Source organism: Verticillium alfalfae, genomic scaffold (genome assembly GCF_000150825.1).
Source record: "Verticillium alfalfae VaMs.102 supercont1.12 genomic scaffold, whole genome shotgun sequence".
Classification (NCBI taxonomy): domain Eukaryota; kingdom Fungi; phylum Ascomycota; class Sordariomycetes; order Glomerellales; family Plectosphaerellaceae; genus Verticillium; species Verticillium alfalfae.
In genome coordinates this window covers 145,549-166,518 of record NW_003315027.1, presented here as the reverse complement: position 1 = coordinate 166,518, position 20,970 = coordinate 145,549, and the positions used below count along the sequence as shown (strand labels likewise).

Here is a 20,970-nt window from a genome sequence, read left to right as displayed (position 1 = left end):
TTTGTTTGGCAGGTAATGTAAATATGGCGTATGTGGTACAGGTAAGATTCAACAAGAGTCATTCAAACGCAAGCGCGGCACCAAACACCGATGCGCCGGGGCCAGCTCGTCACCCAACAGCTATTCTCGCAGCTGAAACTGTCAACTCAGCGCCCAATCAACCAGATTGACACTATGTACGCTCGATTCCGCCGATCTGACGTGGCACGTCGAGCCACTAGAGACGGCTCTCGATGGCGGCGTAGTGCTCCAAGCCTGGCCACTGCGATTCGGGCCAGACAAGTCGGACGGCCTCCCAAATGTGACTATGGGTGGAATAAGTCAGTAACACGAAGACACACCAGACAGCTGGGACGGTGACACGGCGTGTGAAACATGGAGGGGAGGGATTATGTTGCCAGCCCTCCCCCAGCAGGCGAGGTGGCGCTTTGTGCTTACCTGACATGAAGAATCTCGAGCCCGTCCTTGACCTCCTGTGGAAGATCCTTGACGTCCTTGCGGTTCTGGGCGGGGAGCAACACCGTCTTGACACCTGCGCGGAGGGCCCCAATGAGCTTCTCCTTGATGCCGCCAACGGCGGTGACTCGGCCGCGCAGAGATATCTCGCCCTGAAGATGGCGCGTCAGTATATGTCATGTAGAGGCCCAGGAAAAGGCAAGGGGTTTCTCGTGTGAGGCTTACCGTCATGGCCATGGTGGGTGGCACACTCTTGCCGGAGAAAAGCGAAATGAGAGCAATCGCCTGCCCGATGCCGCTGCTGGGCCCATCCTTGGGGATGGCGCCCGAGGGACAGTGCACATGTATGCTGCGCTCCTTCATTATGTTGGTCGTCGGGTCCGACGTGAGACCCAGCTCAAAGGCGTGGGCTTTGACCCAAGACAGGGCCACCTCGACGCTCTCCTTGAGGACATCGCCCAGCTTGCCGGTAAGCTGCAGCCTGCCGTCACCCGGCATATCGGCAACCTCGATGAACAGGATACTGCCGTTGCCCCCAGAACTGTACGCGACGAGGCCAGTGACGATGCCGGGCCGGCTGGTCGTCTCGGCGATTTCTTCCTCGAAGCGCTCAATGCCGAGAATCGTCTCAATGTCGTCGACTGTCAGCTGGGCCCGGTATGTCTCGAGCTGTCCGCCGTCCTTGGCTTCGGCAAAGTCCACTGCCTTTGCGCGACACACGGAGCCGATTTCGCGTTCCAGGTTACGGACTCCTGCCTCGCGCGTGTACGACTCAATAATCTTGGATACAACCTCCTTGTTGAAGTTGATCTGATCCTCAGCCAAGCCGTTGACACGGATCTGCTTGGGCACGAGGTGTTGCATGGCGATATGACGTTTCTCAAGCGTCGTGTAGCCAGGTAGGTAGATGGTCTCCATGCGGTCGAGCAGCGGGGCTGGGATGGTGTCGAGGCTGTTGGCAGTCGCGATGAAGACAATCTTGCTAAGGTCGATGGGCATACCGACATAGTGGTCAGTGAAGTTTATGTTCTGCTCGGGATCGAGAACCTCCAGCATGGCGGCTGAGGGATCGCCGTGCATGTTGGACATGCCCAGCTTGTCGATCTCGTCGAGCAGGAACACGGGGTTCGCGACGCCGCCCTTCCTCAGTCCCCTGGACGATCAAGTCCGGGCATGGCGGCCCACGTAAGTCCTGCGATGGGCGCGAATCTCGGCCTCATCCCTAACGCCTTCCAGAGAGATTCGGTGGAATTTGCCGCCAAGCGCCGTGGCGATCGATTTGGCCAAGCTGGTCTTGCCGACACCGGGAGGTCCGGCGAGCAGCATAATGGGCGACTTGTCGGTCATGCGGCGAGAGCGGAGTACGTTTACGCTTCGCATGTGCGTTGCTGACCTTCTCCTCGAGGTCAGCGTCGTTTGCTGGCTTGTTCTCCTCCGTTTCCTTGCCGGTGCTAAGGGCCACGGATTCCTCCTCGGCCTTGCGTATCTGTTCGTCGACTTCATCATTGACGGACTGCTTCAGGCGCAGAACGGCAAGATACTCGACAAGCCGCTTCTTTACCTTGTCCAGGCCGTAATGGTCATCATCGAGCTGCTTCCGCGCCCGGACCAGTGTCTCAGGGCCCAGTCGGTCGTCGGTTGTCGCGGACCAGGGAATCTCGGAGAGCACCTCTAACCACGTCCTCGTCACCTGGAACTCTTGGTTGCCAGGCATCATCTTCTTGAGCGCCGCAGCTCCCGGTCGGCAATCTTAGTGGCTTCAGGAGGCAGCCGGGCAGCATCGAGCTTCTTCTTCAACTCGTCCAACTCGTTGGGCTCTTGTTCGTCATCCTGATCTCCACCCATCATGCCATTGGCTCCCGGTGGGAAGAAGCCGTTGGGCGGCACAGGCACGCCGCCGGGGCCTGTTCCTCGCCTCTTCGGTGCCCTGTCGTGCAGCTTGTCGAGCACCTGGACGGGTACGTTCGTGAAGGCGGTGATTTTGAAGCTGTTCTTGAGGCCACTGACCTGACGATCAAGCAGCTCGATGACCTTGGCCATGCGGACCTTGATGTCGAGGGCTGCCAGCACCTCCAGCTTTTGCTCGTACGACGCCTCGACAATGTTGGTCATAAAGTCGGCCAGCGAACCGGCGTCCTTGACCTCCTTCTTCATGATGAACATCTCCAGGCGTCGGATGATCAGGGGCGAGAGCCCGGGGTTCTCGGCATTGCGGGGCGTCGGCAGGAGGGAAGAGATGCGGAGGGTCAGGACGAGCTCGCGTGAGCGCAGCTTCATGAGGCCAAAGAGCTCCTGCAGCTGGGCGTCGGCGGTGACGACGTCGGGGTAGTGCTTGACGGTCGCCTCAAAGTAGGGGCGCTCCTGTGTGACCTTTTCGACGCGGACCCTCGCGACTCCCTCGACTCGCAAGGCAAACTCGGCGGTGCCGCGGCCTTCGATGCCGGTGATGCGGGCGGCGACACCATAATTGAAGAGATCCTCCTTTGTTGCGGAGCCGGGATTGATCTGCTTGATCTGGGACTCGTCGACGGACTCGGCGCTGTCGATGAGGAGCTGGCCGTTGGGGCCGACGAAAGGGGAGGCGACGGGCACGCAGACAATGGGTACAGCGTCGATGCGGGCGTTGGGCCCTGCTGCGGCGGCACGGGTATAGACGTTGGCGAGGAGGGCGGGAATGTCGGGGCGAGAGGCGGAGACGGGCACGCGGTGGGTGATGCCGGGGAGGAGGATGGTGCCTCGGGCGAGAGGAATGACGGGGACGGTCGAATCTGGGGTACGCGCCATCGGGGGGGTTCTCGGGTTCGATCAGGAGGCGTGGAGTGTTGTTGGTTGTGTCAGAGGAGACCCTCAATCACTGGTATCGGAGGCGGAGGAGTATTAAGCGATGTGTTTAAGAGGGGTATATGGACGGAAACTGATGAAATGGCACAATGGAGGGGGGATGGAACCAGAAGGAAGAATCGGGGGAGCAGAGGTGGTCGATGATGCAGTTTTCAGATGTCTAGAGGCATGTTCGGGTAGCTCCCGAGTTCGGGCGACTCAGCACACAGTCGTGGGCCGTGGCCCGTGGGCCTGTGGAGGCGGCCCGGAGCTTTGGGGGGCTTTAGGGGGAAGGGGGGGGGGGGAGGTCGAGGCCCACGCTAGCAGACTGCCGAGGTTCAACCTGGACGCTGCACCTTTGCTTTTCGATGAATGGATGTAGTATGGGGTGCAAGTGATGGCACGAGAAGCCAACAACAAGATGGCATCGTGAAGAGTCGAGGATCTGCAGTGCTGCCAAAGACCCAGCAGTTCCTATGAATGGTACTCCAGTGAGATCCCGGGATGTTGGGGAGAAATAGATTCGCACTGTATGTAATAGAAATGTGTACACTAAAGCAGTGCGAATTATACACAACCAACACGCAGCACCATCGTCAATCCTGCTCTGGCACCCTTAGATGAATGACCTCTGCGCCAACGCAATCACTATCGGTCCCGTGCCATCGCGCAATCGCCTCTCCCTCTGCATATCACCTTGCACATCACCTTGCCCCTCAACACCAAGTGCTCTCATGGTCGATTCTCACACAGCGCACAAGTCTTATCTCTGTCGAACGTCATCGACCTGTCAGTGATTGACGTTGCGCCATCTACATCCCCGCACTTGCTTCTCACTTCTCACATCGTGCCCTCTCATCCCTCCCAAACCAGAGGCGAAACCATGGACGTCACGCTCGACGACGAGGACCTCACGCCGTCCCCCGTCTGCCTGCCCCTCGCCGCCCCCATCCACATCTCCCACCTGCGCCCCGAGCACCGCCACTCCTCCTTCTGGACCTGGCCGTTCTACGCGCCGCTCCTCTTCGAGAACGAAACGTCCGACGCCCGCGACCACTGCGCCAACGAGCGCACCTTCCTCTCCTACCTCCGCCTGAGCGTCTACATGGCCATCGTCTCCGTCGCCATCGTCCTGTCCTTCCACCTCAAGACGCAGCCCAGCGAGTTCGAGCTGCGCATGGCCAAGCCCCTCGGCGCCACCTTTTGGGGCCTCAGCGTGTGCTGTCTCTTCCTCGGCCTCGGCAACTACATCTCCACCATGAACAAGTACAGCCGCAAGGCTGCCATTGTGCAGACGGGCTGGAAGACGCAGCTGCTGCTGAGCGTTGTCGCCATGGCCATCATTGGCACCTGTGTCGTGCTGCTCGTCATTGCCAAGGTCAGCACCGACACGGATACGGGTTGATAGATAGCAGTCACGCTCTTCATGTTGATGTTTGTTCACTCTCATATTCATCCGAAAAGCTATGCTGTGCTGTGCTGTGCTGTGCCGCGTGCATGCTGTCTCCTTCCGAGGCCTGTATCCGGCCTCAAAAATAAAGGGGGGGGGGTATATCATGAAAAAGAAAATCCAAAAACCCCAAAACCGTCTCTCTCTTCTCGTCTTGCCCTCATCTTCGTCACCAGACGCCTTCACTCTACCTTGTCCGCCCCCTCGCAGAACAGGTCTTTTTGCCGACCCATCAACTGCTCCGCCGCCTCTTCGGACTTGGGATCGCATTTGCCCACCTTCTGTCGCCAGATGGCGGCATACTCCCGCGCTGAGCGGTCCACCTCCTGCAGATCCGAGACAGCGCCCTTCCAGGCCAGCATCGGCATCTGCACGTAGTCGAGAAACGCGCTCCTGCCAGGCAGCGTGTCGAGGATGCCTACGAGCGGGCTCACCGGGCTGTCGTTGTCGAGGGTGACGAGGCCCTCTTTCGGCGTCTCGTCAGCAGCCACGCCCTTCCAGTACTCCTCCGGCGGCTGCGAGAGGTCCTTGTGCACCGTCGCCATGACGCTCGCCGTCTCGGCGCTGGGATACACGGTGAGGTACCCGCGCGCTTGCGACAGCCGCAGGACATGCTCGAGCCACGACGGATACTGCCTGCTGACCTCCTTGTGCGAGAGGACGGCCGGCGGCGAGGCGTCGTGCTGTCGCTCCAGCGTCTGGGAGACGAAACGATGAAGCTCGACCCACTTGTCGCCCATGAAGAGGACGGCGTCGCTGTGCGGGGCCTGCCAGAGAAAGCCGCCGCCTTTCCCCTCTTGCTGGAGGGGATCTGGCTCCTCGAAACCCAGGGTCCCATTGATGAACGCCTGCGGCACGACCATGCTGAAGCCCATGATTTGACGGTCCCACTGCTGTGACAGGGCTGTCCCGGAATAACGGTATTCAAGCAGCATGAACTTGAGATCTGCCAGACTCGGTTAGCACCGCATGCCGCCAACAGGGCGGCGGTGGGGAAACTTACAGTGAAAGAACTGGGGTGTCAGTTCGACCTGTGGCGAAAGGACAAGGACGTGCGAATGCTCCGCAGATCGCGGCCAGAAGGATTCGAGAAACCGCACCGAACTCTCCTCTTCGGTCAAGCGCTCTCGCGGGATGCGGTGTCGCAGTGACAGCATCTGCGCGTTGCCATAGGTGTGTGCCATCCGTGCTGGCGGCCATCGGAACGCTTGCAGCGTCCGCTGCGTTGCCTTCTCGACAATTTGGGGCAGCTCAATGGTCAGGTGGGGCATCGTGCCGGCAGTGAAGTCAGCTACGTGAAGCGACTTGAGGAGCCGTCCCAGGCTGCCCGAACCGGTAGGAGGCGCGTGGATGAGAATATCGATGTTGATCTTGTGCCATGCAGCCAAGGATGAGCTGTCGAGCTTGGCCAGCCAGCCAAGACGTTTTGCCGCATTGTCTGGGAGCTCAATGACAGGTGTGCCCATGAAGTCGCCCTGCAATTTCGCCCCCTTCTTGAACCAGGATTCCTGCTGCTCGGTGCTGTCGATGATGATAACCTGGGGGTGCATGTAGGTGTTGATGTGGAAAAGAGCTCGAGCCGTGGCGTACTGGAGCCGGGTATCTGATGAAGTCGAGACAAAGTCGGGTCGGGCGTCGTGGAAGAAAATCTCGCAAGAATCGTCAATGCCATTGATCTGCTGCAAGTCCTCCATGCCAATCATGTCTCTGCTCAGGAGCGCAAAGTGAACATAATTTCGCCTCTCCCTGCCCATTTCGCAGGCCATTGGCAACAGGATGGACGCCGTCTTCAGGTTCGCCGCCATGAATAGGATGTTCTTGTTGACCGGGAGAGAGCCTCTCAATTTCGAAATGGCGTGCAGGGACACGGCAAGGTCGTGGAACTTGATGGGCCCATTGTAGGAGTGGTCCGGCACCCTGGGCGCTGGCTTCGCGGCTGCTGTATCGCTCGGCTTGGTGTTTCCTACGGCGGGACCATGTTGCGTATATGGGGCGGTGTCCCCAGAGTCAGAGAGGCCGGAATAGGTATATCGAGATTTTCGGTGGTCGCCATAACCCAGGTCGAGGAGGATGTCGCGCGACACGAGCCAGAGGCCAATAGCAGCAAGGAAGAGGACGGCGATGCGCTTCAGTAGTCGTCGAAAATGTGTAGTCGTCGCGGGCTGCCAATGCGGACTTCGTAGCATAGCGGTTCCGGCGAGCTGGTGGTCGTCATCCTTCTTCCCCAGCTCTTCATCGCTGAGGAATACGGAGGAGCGCAGCGCCGTCCACATGGCTGGCGTGCTCATTGCTTCGTCCTCACCAACTCGAGAAGTCGTGAGGTTGTGGTGTCAAGATGGAGGAAGACGTGGAATGCAGCCTCACATTTCGAATTGAATCAAGGGTGTCGGCGAGCGGGAGCTCCTTGTCCCTCTCCACACGAGGAGGATGTTGTTGTTGGTCAAGGGAAGCAAGATGACCGCCTGGAGTTCGCCACGAGACAACAACCACCAAAGGTAGTATCTCAGGTAGGTCCTTGTGGAGCCAGGGGACCTTAGCCAGGCAAGCCAGGGAGTGCTTTGGTGCTGCTCTGGCACTGTATGTTCGTGACCCATGTGGCTTAGTCATCGTTCTGTGCCCAATTGTTAGTCGAGCAAGGCTAAAATGCATGACAGTTCAGCCCTGTTCTGTTATTGGAATGCGCTTGACGGGGTACGCATTGGCACAGCTAATTGCGATTCAGACCCTGAGATGAGAGGCCCCTCATTAGCATGGTTGTATTCATGACATCTCATTGTCATCCAAATCCTCGCAAGAGGCATACCATGGATCAATCCTGTGCAAATGATCCATCGCGTACCCCCAATCACGCCAGATGACTGGGCCAAGACATAGCCATCAATGGCAAAATCCATCTCCATGTTTTCCCTTTGACAGCCTGAATCGATCTTCTGCCAGACTGTCCCTTCGAAATCGGCCTATTCGAAACAGGCAGACCAATCCGGTCCCGACAGGTTTCTGGCCGTTGAGTCGAGTGGCACATGCCTTCAGCTCAACTGCCGGCCCGACTTGGGAGGATTTCTTTGGTGTGAAATCAGACAAGCTTGGGGATGAAGGACGGTTGGCCATCGCGGTGAAGACTTTGCCTGAATCGCTTGCAGGGTGACACGGCAATGAGGATGAAACAATGATTTAACAGGTCTGATGGCTGAGACTTCGTCCGGCCTCGACCTGCCAACACGGCTAGGCGTGCTGTGCTGCCAGGGACCTGCTTATCACAGTGACAAACCCATGTTTGCATTGAGCTTTCTGCATCCTCATTTTCGAGGCGGACGGAAACGAGGACGGCCAGTCCGTCCTCTTCTTCAGAGATGATCGGGAGCTGATGGTTGGATACTGTCGAGATTTCCAAAGGTACTGTCAACCCAGCCTCTGACCAAAATACACGACAATCCACATGATGGCATGCTTGTCTGTTAAGCCTTTCGCTGCATATCGCTACATGTGTAAATTCAACCATTCTGTAAACGGACCGGCGGCCGGGCGCCCGTTCTCAACCCCGTGGGCCGGCAGCCGCGCACGGGCAATTGTGGGGCCTGCACCCGGCACAGCGGTGGGTGGGGGGCGGGGTGCCACTCGGCACTACAAAATGCATTTTTACTCGGTCGGTCACGATGAGATTTCACATATACATTGAGTTACCTGCTGGCTGCTCCTCACTCACGTTTTCTCATCGCAACAACCCAGGCATAGCCATTGAGACCCTCCGTCTGCCCCCACAAGTTTCTCACAAACATAAGCATCTGAACAAAATCACATCGCAACCATGGGCAAAACCCGCCGCAACCGCGTGCGTCCCAACCGCAAGGACCCTCTCTCCAAGACCCCCAAGCCCCCCTCCGACCCCGAGCTCGCCGCCCTCCGCGAAAAGTCCGTCCTCCCTGTCATCAAGGACCTGCAGAGCGCAGACCCCAAGCGCCGCACCGCTGCCGCCGCCGCCGTCGCCAACCTCGTGGCCGACACACGCTGTCGCAAGCTCTTCCTGCGCGAGCAGATCGTCCACATCATCCTGAGCGAGACGCTGACCGACGCGAGCCTCGAGAGCCGCGCCGCTGGATGGGACATTCTGAGGCTGCTCGCCGAGGAGGAGGAGGCTGATTTCTGCGTGCACCTGTTCCGATCGGACGTCTTGAGCGCCGTTGAGTTTGCTGCCAAGTTTGTGAGTGCAGCCCCCCCCCCCTTTCCTCACCTGCAAGGAGCAGAATCGTGTTTGGACGTGAAGTCGAGACTGACATGCGCGCCCAAGGTTGTCGAGACGATCAAGTCCAAGGGCGCCAAGACGGGCAAGGCCGAGCAAAAAGTCCTCTGGTCCATCATCGAGTCTCTGCTCGCCCTCCTGACCGCCCTCTCCGAGGCCCAGGACGACATTCTCGAGGCCATCGTCGCGCTGCCCGCCACCGTCACCCTCCTCTTCCTCGCCCTCGCGAGCGCCGACGCGCCCGCCCACGTCCGCCTCGACGCCCTCTCGTGCCTGCTGATCCTCACCGAGGACAACCGCCGCCTCGCCGAGCTCGTTGTCGCCGACGAGGACCCCAAGCCCTTCTCGGCGCTGCTCGGCCTGCAGGGCACGCACGGCGCCGGCCAGGTCCTCGCCTGCGGCGTCCTGCACAACGTCTTTGCCGCGCTCAAGTGGTACGAGGGGCAGCCGGCCGGGAACAAGGACCTGTCGGACGCGAGCCTCGTCAGAACGCTGTCGTCGGCCCTGCAGCAGGGGGCTAAGGCGGACGAGACGCTGCCGGCGAGCAGCCAGTGGTCGAAGCCTGCGGAGGTGCTGCAGCTGGCGCTGGAGATTCTGGCTTCCATCGGCACGAGCTTGCAGGAGTCCATGGCGAATAGCCAGGGCAAGGCCGATGAGGAGGCCAACGGAGACGAGGCGATGGAGGAGGATGGAGAAAAGGCAGAGGTCAAGGACGACGATGAAGACATGGACGATTCGAAGATGGAAGGCGACGACGAAGGGGAGGAGGAAGAGGAAGACGAGGACGATGACGATGATATCGGTGATATCCAGGCCGACATGGAAATGGTCACGGGTGTGGACGATGACGACGAAGACGCCTCAGACGATCTTACAACTCTCAGCGAACTAGTGCACAAGGCGGTGCCGGAGATTATGCGCCTCGCCAACTCCTCTACTTCACCCAGCGACGCCAACCTGCAGGCTCCAGCCCTCTCAGCCCTCAACAACATTGCCTGGTCCGTGGCCTGCTTCGACTTCACCAAGGACGACAACGCATCCATCCTCAAGACCTGGGCTCCTGCCGGCAAGGCTATTTGGGAGAACACCATTTGCGCCGTCCTCGCCGCCAACACGGCCGACGTTGAGCTCGCGTCTCAGGTGACGAGCCTCGCGTGGGCCATTGCCCGCACCCTGCCCGGCGGAAGGATTCCCTTCCAGGGCGAGGAGCACAAGAAATTCATGGCGCTGTACCAAGCGTCCAAGACGCTGGACAGCAAGGTTGGGGGTGCCGATGACAAGACGAACGGTCAGGATGAGGAGCAGGACCCCTTCCAAGGGCTCGGCGTCAAGTGCATTGGCGTGCTCGGTCAGCTTGCGCTTGACCCGACGCCAGTGGCTCTGAACAGGGAGATTGGCGTGTTTCTGATCACGGTCGTCGCATCTCTGCCTGATACGCCGGCAGCAGACGTCGTTGAGGCGCTCAACCAACTATTTGACATCTACGGCGATGAGGACGCCACGTGCGACGTGGAGGTCTTCTGGAAGGACAACTTCTTGGCGCAGTTTGAGGGGGTGCAGCACAAGGTCAAGGCCATGGTGAAGGCGATCAACAAGCGAACGAACAGTGAGCTGAGGACAAGGGCCGATGAGGTGGTGCTCAACCTCGCTCGCTTCATCTCGTATAAGAAGAAGAACAAGCCCAAGGCATGAAAGGGGGCCTCTAGCAGCTGCAAACTGGGACCTAATTGATGGTATGGCTGGAGAGCAAGCAAAACGTTGGATTTTTGGGCCGTGGAGGGGTATTCCGATAGTAGCAACAGCAAATGCACCTGGCCTAATTCATTTCATGATCATGTGTCGATGACGGTTTAAAGTGTTTCCATCACAACCAGGTGGTATGACTTACCTTTGGTGACCAAATTCGGAGAAGAGCCCGCGAAAGGCAACAGACTGAGCAAAAACAAACGACAAGTTAGGGACATGAAGGCGACGGTCCAATTTCAAACTCACAAAATATTTCTCGTCCAAACACCGAAACGCCATGACTGTGCCTGGTACACTCCACGCGCCCGACGTTCGCATCGGGCCTTCCTGTAAGAGGCAGGTCAGCCAATGGGCTTCATCTTCTTCTTCTTCTTGCCCTCGCCCGATTTTCCCTTTTGAAAAGTTCGCCAGCTGTCGATGCGCTGGTCACGCGTGGCCTCCCAGTCCTGTTCGTGCTGCCTCTTGCGTTTCCTCTGGTCGAGCTCCTCCTCCTGCTTCTTCTGCTCGCGACCCTCCTCCTGCATCTGACCCTTCAGCTGCCTGCGTCGTCGGTGCTCATTGTCGATGAGGACAACACGGGACTTGTCCCGCCACATTTTGGCAAATTCGGGCGTCTTGAGCTCCTCGCTGTCGACGGTCCACTTGTTCTCACGAATCAGCAGCATGCGGGCATCGGCAATGGCCTCGTCCAGGCGCTCGCGGTGCTTTTCGTCCATGAGCTCGGTCTGCGCCTTCTTGAGGCGGTCAAAGGCGTCGGGCGCCTGCGGGTTCTTGGTCTTGTCGGGATGGATAAGGAGGGACTTCTTCCGGTAGCACATTTTGATGTCCGAGTCGGGCACACCTGGTTGCAGGTCGAGAACGGCATAGGCATCGAGGCGGAAGGCTTTTAGGATCCTGTCAATCTCGGCGTCCTGCGGCGGATGTCAGCTGGTGCATGGGTTTGGTTGAGGGCCATGGTGGAGGAGAGGGGGGGGGGGACGAAGGGTTGAGGTGTCGCGTGCCTACCTTGTCAAACTCCTTAGCCTCGAGCTCAAGCGCATCAAGCGCATCAGTCTCTTCTTTTGCATCATTGGCCATCGTATGGTGAGGAGGGATCAGAGTAGCGAGCGAATCGACAAGTCAAATGAAGAGAGTGGTTGGGTGGTGGGTGGTGGCAGGTGTTGTAGTCGGATCAGGGCGACAAAGGAAACCAACGATAGATAGGTAGCGCGTACTGAAGTCATCGGCTGACAGGCGGTAGCGTGGCAGGCAGCAGACAGCGGCAGCAGGCGGCGTGGGACCCTTGCGAGAAGCTGTCCCGCACTAGCTGCGATAAGACGTTGCGATAAGATTTTTTCTGGCCGACTGCACCTTCCGCCGCCCAAATTTTCGAGGTCCCCGGTGTCGATGAGCGGGACCTTTCTCCAGCCCAACCTTCGTTTCTCAATCTCGACTTCGACATTGAACTCAACGATTGTGGCCTTCTGATACGACGACAGCGTCTTGTCACGATGCCTCGCCGCGAAGCCTCCCCCACGCCGTCAGATGGCGGCTACGACATCGGCGACTCTCTCTTTGCAGTTGACGATGGCGCCAGCGACGATGGCAAGAAGGGCAAGCGCCAGAACGCCGAGCTGGATTTCGATGTTGACGACATTCTTCACGGAGACGGTGATGGCGACGACGGAGACGAGGCTTTCATTGCCCTCAAGCAGGCCGCCGCCAACAGGAAAACGACCAACCTCACGGGCAAGGTGAACAAAAAGGGCGGTGGCTTCCAGGTCATGGGTGAGGAGAAGCTGTCTTGACGACAATGCGATCGAGCAGCAGCTAACGTGCCAAGGTCTCAATTCGAACCTCCTCCGAGCCATCACGAAGAAGGGCTTTGTGCAGCCGACGCCCATTCAGCGCAAAACCATTCCCTTGATCATGGACCGCAAGGACGTCGTGGGCATGGCCCGCACCGGTTCCGGAAAGACGGCTGCCTTCGTCATTCCCATGATTGAGCGCCTCAAGACGCACAGCGCCAAGTTTGGTGCCCGAGCCCTCATCATGTCGCCGTCTCGTGAACTGGCCATCCAGACGCTGAGAGTTGTCAAGGACTTCAACAAAGGAACGGACCTCAAGGCGGCACTGGTTGTCGGTGGTGACAGCATGGACGAGCAGTTTAGTCTGCTGTCGGCCAACCCCGATATTATCATCGCTACGCCCGGTCGATTCTTGCATTTGAAGGTCGAGATGTCCCTGAACCTTTCCTCCATCCAGTACGTCGTTTTCGATGAAGCCGATCGTCTCTTCGAGATGGGTTTCGCGGCCCAACTCACCGAGATTCTGCATGCGCTTCCCCCTTCGAGGCAAAGTTTGCTGTTCTCCGCGACGCTGCCTGCGTCGCTCGTCGAATTCGCGCGTGCTGGTCTCCAGGATCCCACCCTTGTGCGACTGGACATTGAGACCAAGGTGTCGCCGGACCTCGAAAGTGCCTTTTTTGGCGTCAAGGGAGCCGAAAAAGAAGCATCGCTTCTGCACATTCTTCACGACATCATCAAGATGCCGCTTGGCAGCCCCGACGGCATGCCTCTCGACGGCAAGCCAAACAAAAAGCGAAAGCGCGGCAAGGACGGCTCTGGCGGCAAGGGAAAGCCTACAGAACACTCGACCATCATTTTCGCGGCGACAAAGCATCACGTTGAATACCTGGCGAACTTGCTGCGGGTGGCTGGCTTTGCTGTGTCCTACGTCTATGGTGCGCTCGACCAGGAAGCGCGTAGGATACACACGGAGAACTTTCGCAACGGCAGGTCCAACATCCTGGTCGTCACAGATGTCGCTGCTCGAGGTATCGATATTCCTGTGCTGGCGAATGTTATCAACTACGACTTCCCACCCCAGCCCAAGGTTTTCGTGCATCGTGTCGGTCGAACTGCCCGTGCCGGTCAACGCGGTTGGGCGTACAGCATCGTCAGGGAGCTCGATGCCCCTTACCTGCTCGATTTGCAGCTATTCTTGGGACGCAAGATGGTGGTCGGCCGTGAGAGCGAGAGCCCGTCCTACAACGAAGAAGTCGTCGTGGGTGCGCTGCCGCGCAACAGGATCGAGGTGCACATGGAGTGGCTGGCCAAGGTCCTGGGCGACCACGAGGATATCGAGGCCACGCGTAGGGTCTCTGTCAAGGCCGAGAAGCTCTATCTCAAGACGCGCAACTCGGCGTCGAGCCAAAGCGCGCGGCGTGCGCGCGAGACGGTCGGGAGCAAGGCGTGGTCGCAGCTGCACCCGCTCTTTGACGAGGTCAAGGACGATGATGCGCAGGCGCGGGCGGAGCTGATGGCCAAGGTAAGCGGCTACCGGCCGCATGAGACCATCTTCGAGATTAGCAGGGGCGGAAAGGCGGGCAACAGTGAGGCTGCCGAGGTGATGAAGGAGCTGCGCAAGAGGATCACGCCGAGGAGAGGTCAAGCAGCGGAGGAGGAAATCGATTCGGATGAAGACATGGAGGGCTTCGACGACGACAACGATGATGAAGCGGCAGTGGGTGAGGGCGCCGATGAGATGGACGGTATCTCTGGCATCGATATGGACGACTCGGATGATGATCTTGAGGTGACAATCTCGAACCCCGACGACAAGAAGAAGAAGGCGGCCAACTCGTACCGCGACGACGAGATCTTCATGGGCTACACGCCCCGCACGATCAACACGGCTGAGGAGCGTGGCTACGGCATCTCCTCCGGCACACAGACTTCGAGCTTCGTCGAGCAGGCGCGCGAAGCGGCGATGAACCTGACCAACGATGACGGCGGCAAGGCGCAGTTTGGCGACCAGGCCAAGTCGGGCATGCGATGGGACAAGAAGCAGAACAAGTACGTGGCGCGCGCCAACGACGAGGACGGCTCCAAGGGCAAGAAGTACATCCGCGGCGAGAGCGGCACCAAGATCGCGGCGAGCTTCCAGAGCGGCCGCTACGACAAGTGGCGCAAGGCCAACAGAATGGGCAAGCCGCGCGTGGGCGAGCTCGAGAAGAGCAACGCGCCGCAGATCCCGACGGGTGTGCGGTACAAGCACAACCTGGAGAAGGCGCCCAAGGAGGCGGACAAGTTCCGTGACGATTACCACGTGCGGAAGAAGAGGGTGGCTGAGGCTAAAGAGAAGCGTATCGGTCGCTTCAAGGACGGCGCCGGCAGCAAGTTCGAGATCAAGGGGGCCGAGGATATTCGCAAGGCAAGGAAAGAGGCGGAGAAGAAGAGGGCTAAGAACGCGAGGCCGTCGCGAAAGAAGTAATACCTGTTCGGCTGTTAGAGAAGTGCAGGTAGGGGAGGGCACGCAGGAATGTTCACAGGTCGTTGTGTATCCACATATAGCGTTTGAAGATCATTATAAACGACGTCAAACAAGTCAATCGATTTCAATTTCGAGCCTCTTGATAACTTCCACATAATTCCGACGTTGCCAGAGAACATTAGCCAGTGTGGCCACGCCAGATTCTCCAGGATCGTGTGCTGTGCAAGGAACTCCACGTTGGTTTACATGACAATGCAACTCATCTCAAAGCAAACAAGGAAAGACCAGGTATGCTCCTGGGATCTCTTCATTTTAAGGCTTTTCTCGGCGCATCGCCATTCCTAGCTTGAAACAAGCACACCCTTCGACTGTCATGCTCGGCCTCATCGCCTCTTCCCGTAATCTATGTTGCCGCCCAGGTGGACATGGCCCGACACAACCCTCTGGCCGCCGGCGAAGAACTTGACACTGAGGACATTCGAATGGGCCTCTAAATTATGGGACTGATGAGCCTTGGCTCCGCTGTTATTGATACAGCGTTAGGCGGGCACCGATGCAGAAAAGACTCATACTCCAAAACAACTTACGCGCTCTCATATGAGGTGACATCAGGATGCTGAATACGGTCAGTAAATCAATAAGTAATACTGTCTCGGGGTCAAATGTACATCAGCTTGCACAGTTTTCTTTGCAGTATCGAGAGCATGGAACCACTCGGGACCAGTCGCCGGGTTTGCGGTCAGAACATGCTGAAGGCTGACTTTGCCGACCTGCTCCAAAGTCTTCGCCACAGCCCTGGATGATGACATGATTAAAATCAATGTACCTTGAAGGAAGCTGTGCGGTGTGTTATATTAGTTGTGTGTCAATTCATCGAGTTCGAGGTTTTAGATCGTATATCTCACGAGACACAGTGCCATGAAGTGTCTTCACCTTCGACACTTATAGCTCCCTTCGCCAGTATGGCAACAGAATCCGTCCCATGGCTCTGAGCTCTGGCACATTTTCGTCTTTTCCGCACCCAACTAACACAATTCGTCTCAGCTGACCGTGTTGCAGTAGCAATGCTTGGACGTCCTTTGTGGATTTGCCTCCAGTCCAGACGGAGTCTAAATAACAAGAGACGTTGACTTTCCGGTTTCATTCCAGTTACCAAGAAAACGTTTTATGAGGCGTGTTCCAAGTCCCAAAGAGCTCGGCTCGTGTTGGCGTTCCTGCCTGTCCCAACTAGCACGGCCGCCAACTCGTATGTTTCTACTTTGGTCGATTAACCTATCAACTATATGACAGCTATTCTTTGCTCGAGTGTACATGTTCGAAGTGTCTTCTCTCCGGCTCTCTTTTCCAAAGCTGAACGCAAACTCTCTGTCTCCTGATGTCTTTAAGAAGTTTCCCAACCAATGCTGGTTGGTGGGTTGGGGCGTGGGACGTCTCTGTTGGATTGCAACCATACTCGTGAGTCAAACGCCGTCTGAGATGGAGCGGAAATCAAGCTTGATGCCCTCATGAGTGTGCTTTTAAAGCATTAATGCTACGATGTGTTTCAAAGGAACACAGCAGTACAGCTTGAGCTTGCCTATTCAAGGTAGAAGTACCTTGGTAGGTAATAGCTTACAGGTAGGAGAGCCAGCTACCTGACTGCCAACAAGTGGGCGTTGGGCACATACCATGGCGAGGGCCAACGCCTGGAGTAACGACCTGAAATCAGTTGGAACTTGATGGCTTGGCCCATCAATGATCAACATCAGTCTAAGTAGACGCCTCGGCGGACATGTTCGCACGGAGGTTCCTTCTCTCCATCTCTTTTTTGACTCCATACCCAAGATCCGTCATTCGTTGGCTACGTCGAAGTTCGAGGATCACCATGGCGTCCACACGAGACAGGTCCTCCCAGTCGACCCTGGCCACCCCACGCCAGTTTCCATCCAGCGGGTTCGAGCTAATCGACCGAGCTGAAAAGGTGGAAGAGTAAGCGCGAAGTGTACTATCCCATGAAGATTGGTCAAGTCATCCACGACCACTACCAAGTTGTCGCGAAGCTCGGGTATGGAAGCAGCTCTACCGTGTGGCTGGCCCGTGACCTTAGGTAAACACCATTCTTCCTGAAGAGTTGAACCAGAATTTTCTGACAGGCACATGCTCTGATTTCAGATCGCAGAAGTACTGGGCCTTGAAGGTGCACGTTAACGACTTGCCCGACCACAACCAGGAGCTTCGGGTCTATCAGCATCTGGCAGGCGCTAACGTGACCACTGATGGCGTAGACGAACATCCAGGTTTGAAGCACATTCGGACATTGGAAGATTCGTTCAAGATTCAAGGACCCCACGGCGTGTTCATCATGACACCGCTGGGCATGGGCCTCAGGACTTTCCAGGACATGCAGCAGGACAAGGTCTTCCCGAAGGTCTTCGTGACCAGCGCGCTCAAGTAGACGCTCTTCGGGGTTCATTTTCTCCATGAGGCAGATGTGATACACACTGGCAAATCGGCAGATCTGACGGTGAGGTATGCCATCTGACTGGCGGTGGTTAGATCTGCATTCGGACAATCTCCTCATTGCCATTACAAGCGACTCTGTTCTTGCCAAGGTGGAACAGAATGAAGTCGAACGCCCATCGCCGCGGAAGTAGACGGATGAAGTGACCATTCAGGTATCGCAGTATGTTCTAGGAGGAGCCGGGCCACTGACCATCTGTGACCTGGGCCAGGCTCGAATCGGCGACGAGCACTCTGGTAACGCCATGCCGTTGCCATATCGCGCCCCCGAGGTCATCGTGGACATGCCCTGGGGCTATCGCGTCGATAACTGGAGCGTGGGGCTCTTGGGAAGGCTTGCCTCGTTTCCTCCCTCCCCCACCATATTCTTCTTTCTCAGGAGTCTCTTTCTGACCCGTGACCTGGAACCCCCGCATGTGTAGGCGTGTGATCTTCTCGAGCGAGAAAATCCCTTCACCGTGTACGACCACGAGTCGAAGGAGAAGAATGACGCGCATCACCTTGCAGCCATGACTGCTCTGCTTGGCCCACCACCGGCCGAGTTTCTCGGGAGGAGCAAGGAGGCGGCCAAACACTGGGAAGACGATGGTACGGACCGTGTTTCTGAGAGAAAACCTTGCATCATGTGGATGACTGACAGAAGCTGCCTGATAGGTCAGTGGAAGGGACTTGCACCCTTGCCCGATATAAACTTTGAGCGTCTTGCGGGGACTCTTGAAGGAGAGGACAAGGAAGTGTTCATCGACTTTGTGCAAGGCTTCCTAGCGTGGCTCCCCGAGGACAGACTGGACATTCTGCAGGGTTGCATGCATTCGTGGCTACGAGGCGAAGCCCAGGCCCCCTCTGATCAACAGTGAGCTCGGGTGCAGGAGTCTACCACGCTTTTCGCGGCGATGTGTATGGCAGGCCTGAAATGTAACCATACTGCCAAACTCGTGTCATATGATAAGCAATCATGGACAGCAGCAAGTTGCATCAGTCAATCACTCGCATATAGCCCAATGAGATAGACGCCGTCGGACAAAGAGAACGTGGCTGTCCGGCACAAGCCGGTCGCTCGGCACGACCGGGGATGGCGCCGAGCCAACAGGGGCCGGCGGGACGTGGACAAGCTCCGGTGCCGGCCCCGCATCACATCATCCTTCTTGCCCCAACTTTGGCTGCCCATAATCTTAACCTGTCGCCAGCCTTGTTCCGTTCGCGCACTTCCTTTCTCGTCTCGCCATCAATCAGGAGGTAGACTACATGAGATCAGTCGGTTTTCCCTGAGTCACACTGGAAAAACACACCCAACACACCTAGTACAGGGGACTCAATAAGCGATCGCTCTCGCCTTTCCGCCTGCTGACGCTTGCAGCATTCAGAGCCTGCCCCACCTTCAGAACTATCAATCGGGCCCCGCCTCATCAAAGGTCAATCCTCATCGCCATCGCCAACACTTCCCCTTTTTTTGTGGGCTCTTCTGTTGTAGAAGGCAAAAAAAAAGGGTGGACGCCATGGCCACGAGAAGTGACAGCGACGATCTGTCGCCGCTCTCGCGACCACAAGGCGTCGACGAGAACACACCACTGCTTGGAACAACAGGCAGCTCCCCGACGACCAACCATCTGACTGTGCCGAGGACCGGACGTGGTCGCAGAGATTCTGACGATAGTGACGAGGGGGATGAAATTGATCCAAACGAGTTTGATCTTCTTCTCGCAAGATCCGTGCCGACATCAGGCGGATTTCTCGAGCCCGAGTCGACCGAGAATCCATTGTTGAGAGGTGCCCGTCGCTACAGCTCTGTTTCCAGACAGCGAGCCGGTGCGACAAGGAGCCACAGTCAGAGCAAGAGCCGAGGGAGTCCACGGCCGTCAACCGCCAACCGTGTTGCGAATGGTGCTGACGACCAAGACGGACCGGCGTCCCCCTACCTTGATACCGAGCACGATGACCGCGACCCCCTCCTCCCGAACGGCCACGAGGATGTCAAAGAGTCCCCCTACCTGAACGGCATCAGCACCCGCCGTTTCTGGTGCATCTTTAGCATGATCCTCACGCTGAACTTCATCGCCTGCTTCGACGGCACCATCATGGCCTCGAGCCACCCCGTCATCACCTCCTACTTCAACGCCTCCAACAGCGCGTCCTGGCTTTCGACCGCCTTCCTGCTGACCTCGACCAGTTTCCAGCCTCTGCTGGGACGCATCTCGGACTCGGTGGGACGGAAACCGCCGTACCTGATCACCATGTTCATCTTTGCCATGGCCAACGTGTGGTGTGCCACGGCCACGAGCATGACGAGCTTCATCTTTGCCAGAGCGGCGTGCGGCCTCGGCGCCGGAGGCATGATGACGCTGGGGAGTATCATCATCAGTGACATGGTGACCATCGAGTACGTGTTGTTCCTCCCACGAAGAGTGTGGCCATGTCATTCGTCATGACACTGACGATGTTCTAGGGCACGAGGCGAGTACCAGTCATACCTCAACATCACCTACGGCATCGGTTCAGCTCTTGGCGCTGCTCTCGGCGGTGCCATGGCGGACCACCTTGGCTGGCGGTGGGAGTTTGGCATCCAGGTGCTCCCCATTCTCATCTGCGTCCTGGTCGCCTCTCTGGCCGTCCCCAATGACCTCGGCATCGTGGGCAAGCGGGAGACCTTCCTCGAGGCTCTCCAGGCGTTTGACTCGAGGGGCTCACTGCTGCTGACGACCTCCATCACATCCCTTGTGCTGGGCCTCGTAAGTCACTCAAGTGAACCTTTTCGCAACGAAGCAGACTAATCCGATGCGCCTCGACAGAACCTGGGCGGAAACGTGCTGCCCTGTAAGTACACCTGGCCTGGCGTCCATGTGCCGTAGCCCGACTGACAGAAACCTGTAGGGTCCCATCCGTTCGTCATCGCGGCGCTCGTCACCTTTTCCGTCGCCTTCCCGACCTTTCTCTACAGCCAGTCGCTGGCCACGCGCCCCATCATGCCTCTCCATCTCGTCCGGCACTCGCCGCGCATGAACCTCATCTTTGCCAACGCGCTCGCCTCGATCCTCACCAACGCGATCCTCTTCAACATCCCCCTCTACTTCCAGGCCGTCCTGCTGCTGTCGGCCACAGACTCGGGCCTCCGCCTCGTGATCCCCTCGGTCGTGGCCTCCACTGCCGGCGCCATCACCGGCCTCCTCATCACGCGCACGCGCCGCCTCAAGTGGCCCCTCGCCGCCGGCACGACCTTTTTCGTCCTCGGCACCCTCGCCCTCGCCAGCCTGCAGCGCGGCTGGCCCGCCCTCGGCTACCTCCTCGTCCTCGTGCCGCACGCCCTGGGCCAGGGCTTCCAGTTCCCCGGCACCTTCATGGCCGTGCTCGCCGTGTCGGCGCAGCGCGACCAGGCCGTCGTCACGAGCACCCTCATCCTCTGGCGCAGCCTCGGCATGGTCCTCGGATTCGCGGCCAGCAGCCTCGTCATGCAGAACGCCCTCGTCGTCTACCTCGACCGCCACGTCACCGGACCCGCCAAGGCCGACATCAT

General features: G+C 58.0%; 10 protein-coding genes across 10 annotated transcripts in view; 6 read left to right on the top strand and 4 right to left on the bottom strand.

The window, feature by feature from the left end:
* Positions 1-217: 217 nt before the first annotated feature.
* VDBG_08284 (ATP-dependent protease La 1) lies at positions 218-3,240 on the bottom strand (the record flags this gene model as incomplete). Its single annotated transcript, XM_003001193.1, has 5 exons — positions 218-305; positions 439-608; positions 682-1,609; positions 1,761-2,190; positions 2,298-3,240. The coding sequence occupies 5 exons, from the start codon at positions 3,238-3,240 to the stop codon at positions 218-220; spliced, it is 2,559 nt and encodes an 852-aa protein (XP_003001239.1).
* A 919-nt stretch (positions 3,241-4,159) lies between these two features.
* VDBG_08283 (conserved hypothetical protein) lies at positions 4,160-4,681 on the top strand (the record flags this gene model as incomplete). The annotated part of the gene is made up of 1 exon (XM_003001192.1): positions 4,160-4,681. One exon carries the CDS (start codon positions 4,160-4,162, stop codon positions 4,679-4,681), a length of 522 nt encoding a protein of 173 aa, XP_003001238.1.
* Positions 4,682-4,908: 227 nt separating this feature from the next.
* On the bottom strand, positions 4,909-7,014 carry VDBG_08282 (conserved hypothetical protein; the record flags this gene model as incomplete). The annotated part of the gene is made up of 3 exons (XM_003001191.1): positions 4,909-5,094; positions 5,149-5,672; positions 5,730-7,014. The coding sequence occupies 3 exons, from the start codon at positions 7,012-7,014 to the stop codon at positions 4,909-4,911; spliced, it is 1,995 nt and encodes a 664-aa protein (XP_003001237.1).
* Positions 7,015-8,531: 1,517 nt separating this feature from the next.
* VDBG_08281 (conserved hypothetical protein) lies at positions 8,532-10,655 on the top strand (the record flags this gene model as incomplete). Its single annotated transcript, XM_003001190.1, has 2 exons — positions 8,532-8,924; positions 9,012-10,655. The coding sequence occupies 2 exons, from the start codon at positions 8,532-8,534 to the stop codon at positions 10,653-10,655; spliced, it is 2,037 nt and encodes a 678-aa protein (XP_003001236.1).
* Positions 10,656-11,050: 395 nt separating this feature from the next.
* Positions 11,051-11,786, bottom strand: VDBG_08280 (DnaJ domain-containing protein; the record flags this gene model as incomplete). The annotated part of the gene is made up of 2 exons (XM_003001189.1): positions 11,051-11,620; positions 11,715-11,786. The coding sequence occupies 2 exons, from the start codon at positions 11,784-11,786 to the stop codon at positions 11,051-11,053; spliced, it is 642 nt and encodes a 213-aa protein (XP_003001235.1).
* A 413-nt stretch (positions 11,787-12,199) lies between these two features.
* VDBG_08279 (ATP-dependent RNA helicase DBP10) lies at positions 12,200-14,963 on the top strand (the record flags this gene model as incomplete). The annotated part of the gene is made up of 2 exons (XM_003001188.1): positions 12,200-12,476; positions 12,532-14,963. 2 exons carry the CDS (start codon positions 12,200-12,202, stop codon positions 14,961-14,963), a joined length of 2,709 nt encoding a protein of 902 aa, XP_003001234.1.
* Positions 14,964-15,346: 383 nt separating this feature from the next.
* On the bottom strand, positions 15,347-15,772 carry VDBG_08278 (predicted protein; the record flags this gene model as incomplete). Its single annotated transcript, XM_003001187.1, has 3 exons — positions 15,347-15,485; positions 15,551-15,579; positions 15,632-15,772. The coding sequence occupies 3 exons, from the start codon at positions 15,770-15,772 to the stop codon at positions 15,347-15,349; spliced, it is 309 nt and encodes a 102-aa protein (XP_003001233.1).
* A 1,055-nt stretch (positions 15,773-16,827) lies between these two features.
* Positions 16,828-17,397, top strand: VDBG_08277 (protein kinase domain-containing protein; the record flags this gene model as incomplete). The annotated part of the gene is made up of 2 exons (XM_003001186.1): positions 16,828-16,931; positions 17,115-17,397. The coding sequence occupies 2 exons, from the start codon at positions 16,828-16,830 to the stop codon at positions 17,395-17,397; spliced, it is 387 nt and encodes a 128-aa protein (XP_003001232.1).
* A 574-nt stretch (positions 17,398-17,971) lies between these two features.
* Positions 17,972-18,319, top strand: VDBG_08276 (protein kinase domain-containing protein; the record flags this gene model as incomplete). Its single annotated transcript, XM_003001185.1, has 2 exons — positions 17,972-18,050; positions 18,117-18,319. The coding sequence occupies 2 exons, from the start codon at positions 17,972-17,974 to the stop codon at positions 18,317-18,319; spliced, it is 282 nt and encodes a 93-aa protein (XP_003001231.1).
* A 639-nt stretch (positions 18,320-18,958) lies between these two features.
* Positions 18,959-20,970, top strand: part of VDBG_08275 (vacuolar basic amino acid transporter 1) — a gene marked incomplete at both ends in the record, with an annotated part of 2,497 nt that continues 485 nt past the window's right edge. Inside the window, 4 exons of the mRNA XM_003001184.1 lie at positions 18,959-19,839; positions 19,906-20,188; positions 20,249-20,273; positions 20,331-20,941. Of these exons, the coding sequence (XP_003001230.1) occupies positions 18,959-19,839; positions 19,906-20,188; positions 20,249-20,273; positions 20,331-20,941 (1,800 nt within the window). The remainder of the gene's footprint in view (positions 19,840-19,905; positions 20,189-20,248; positions 20,274-20,330; positions 20,942-20,970) is intronic.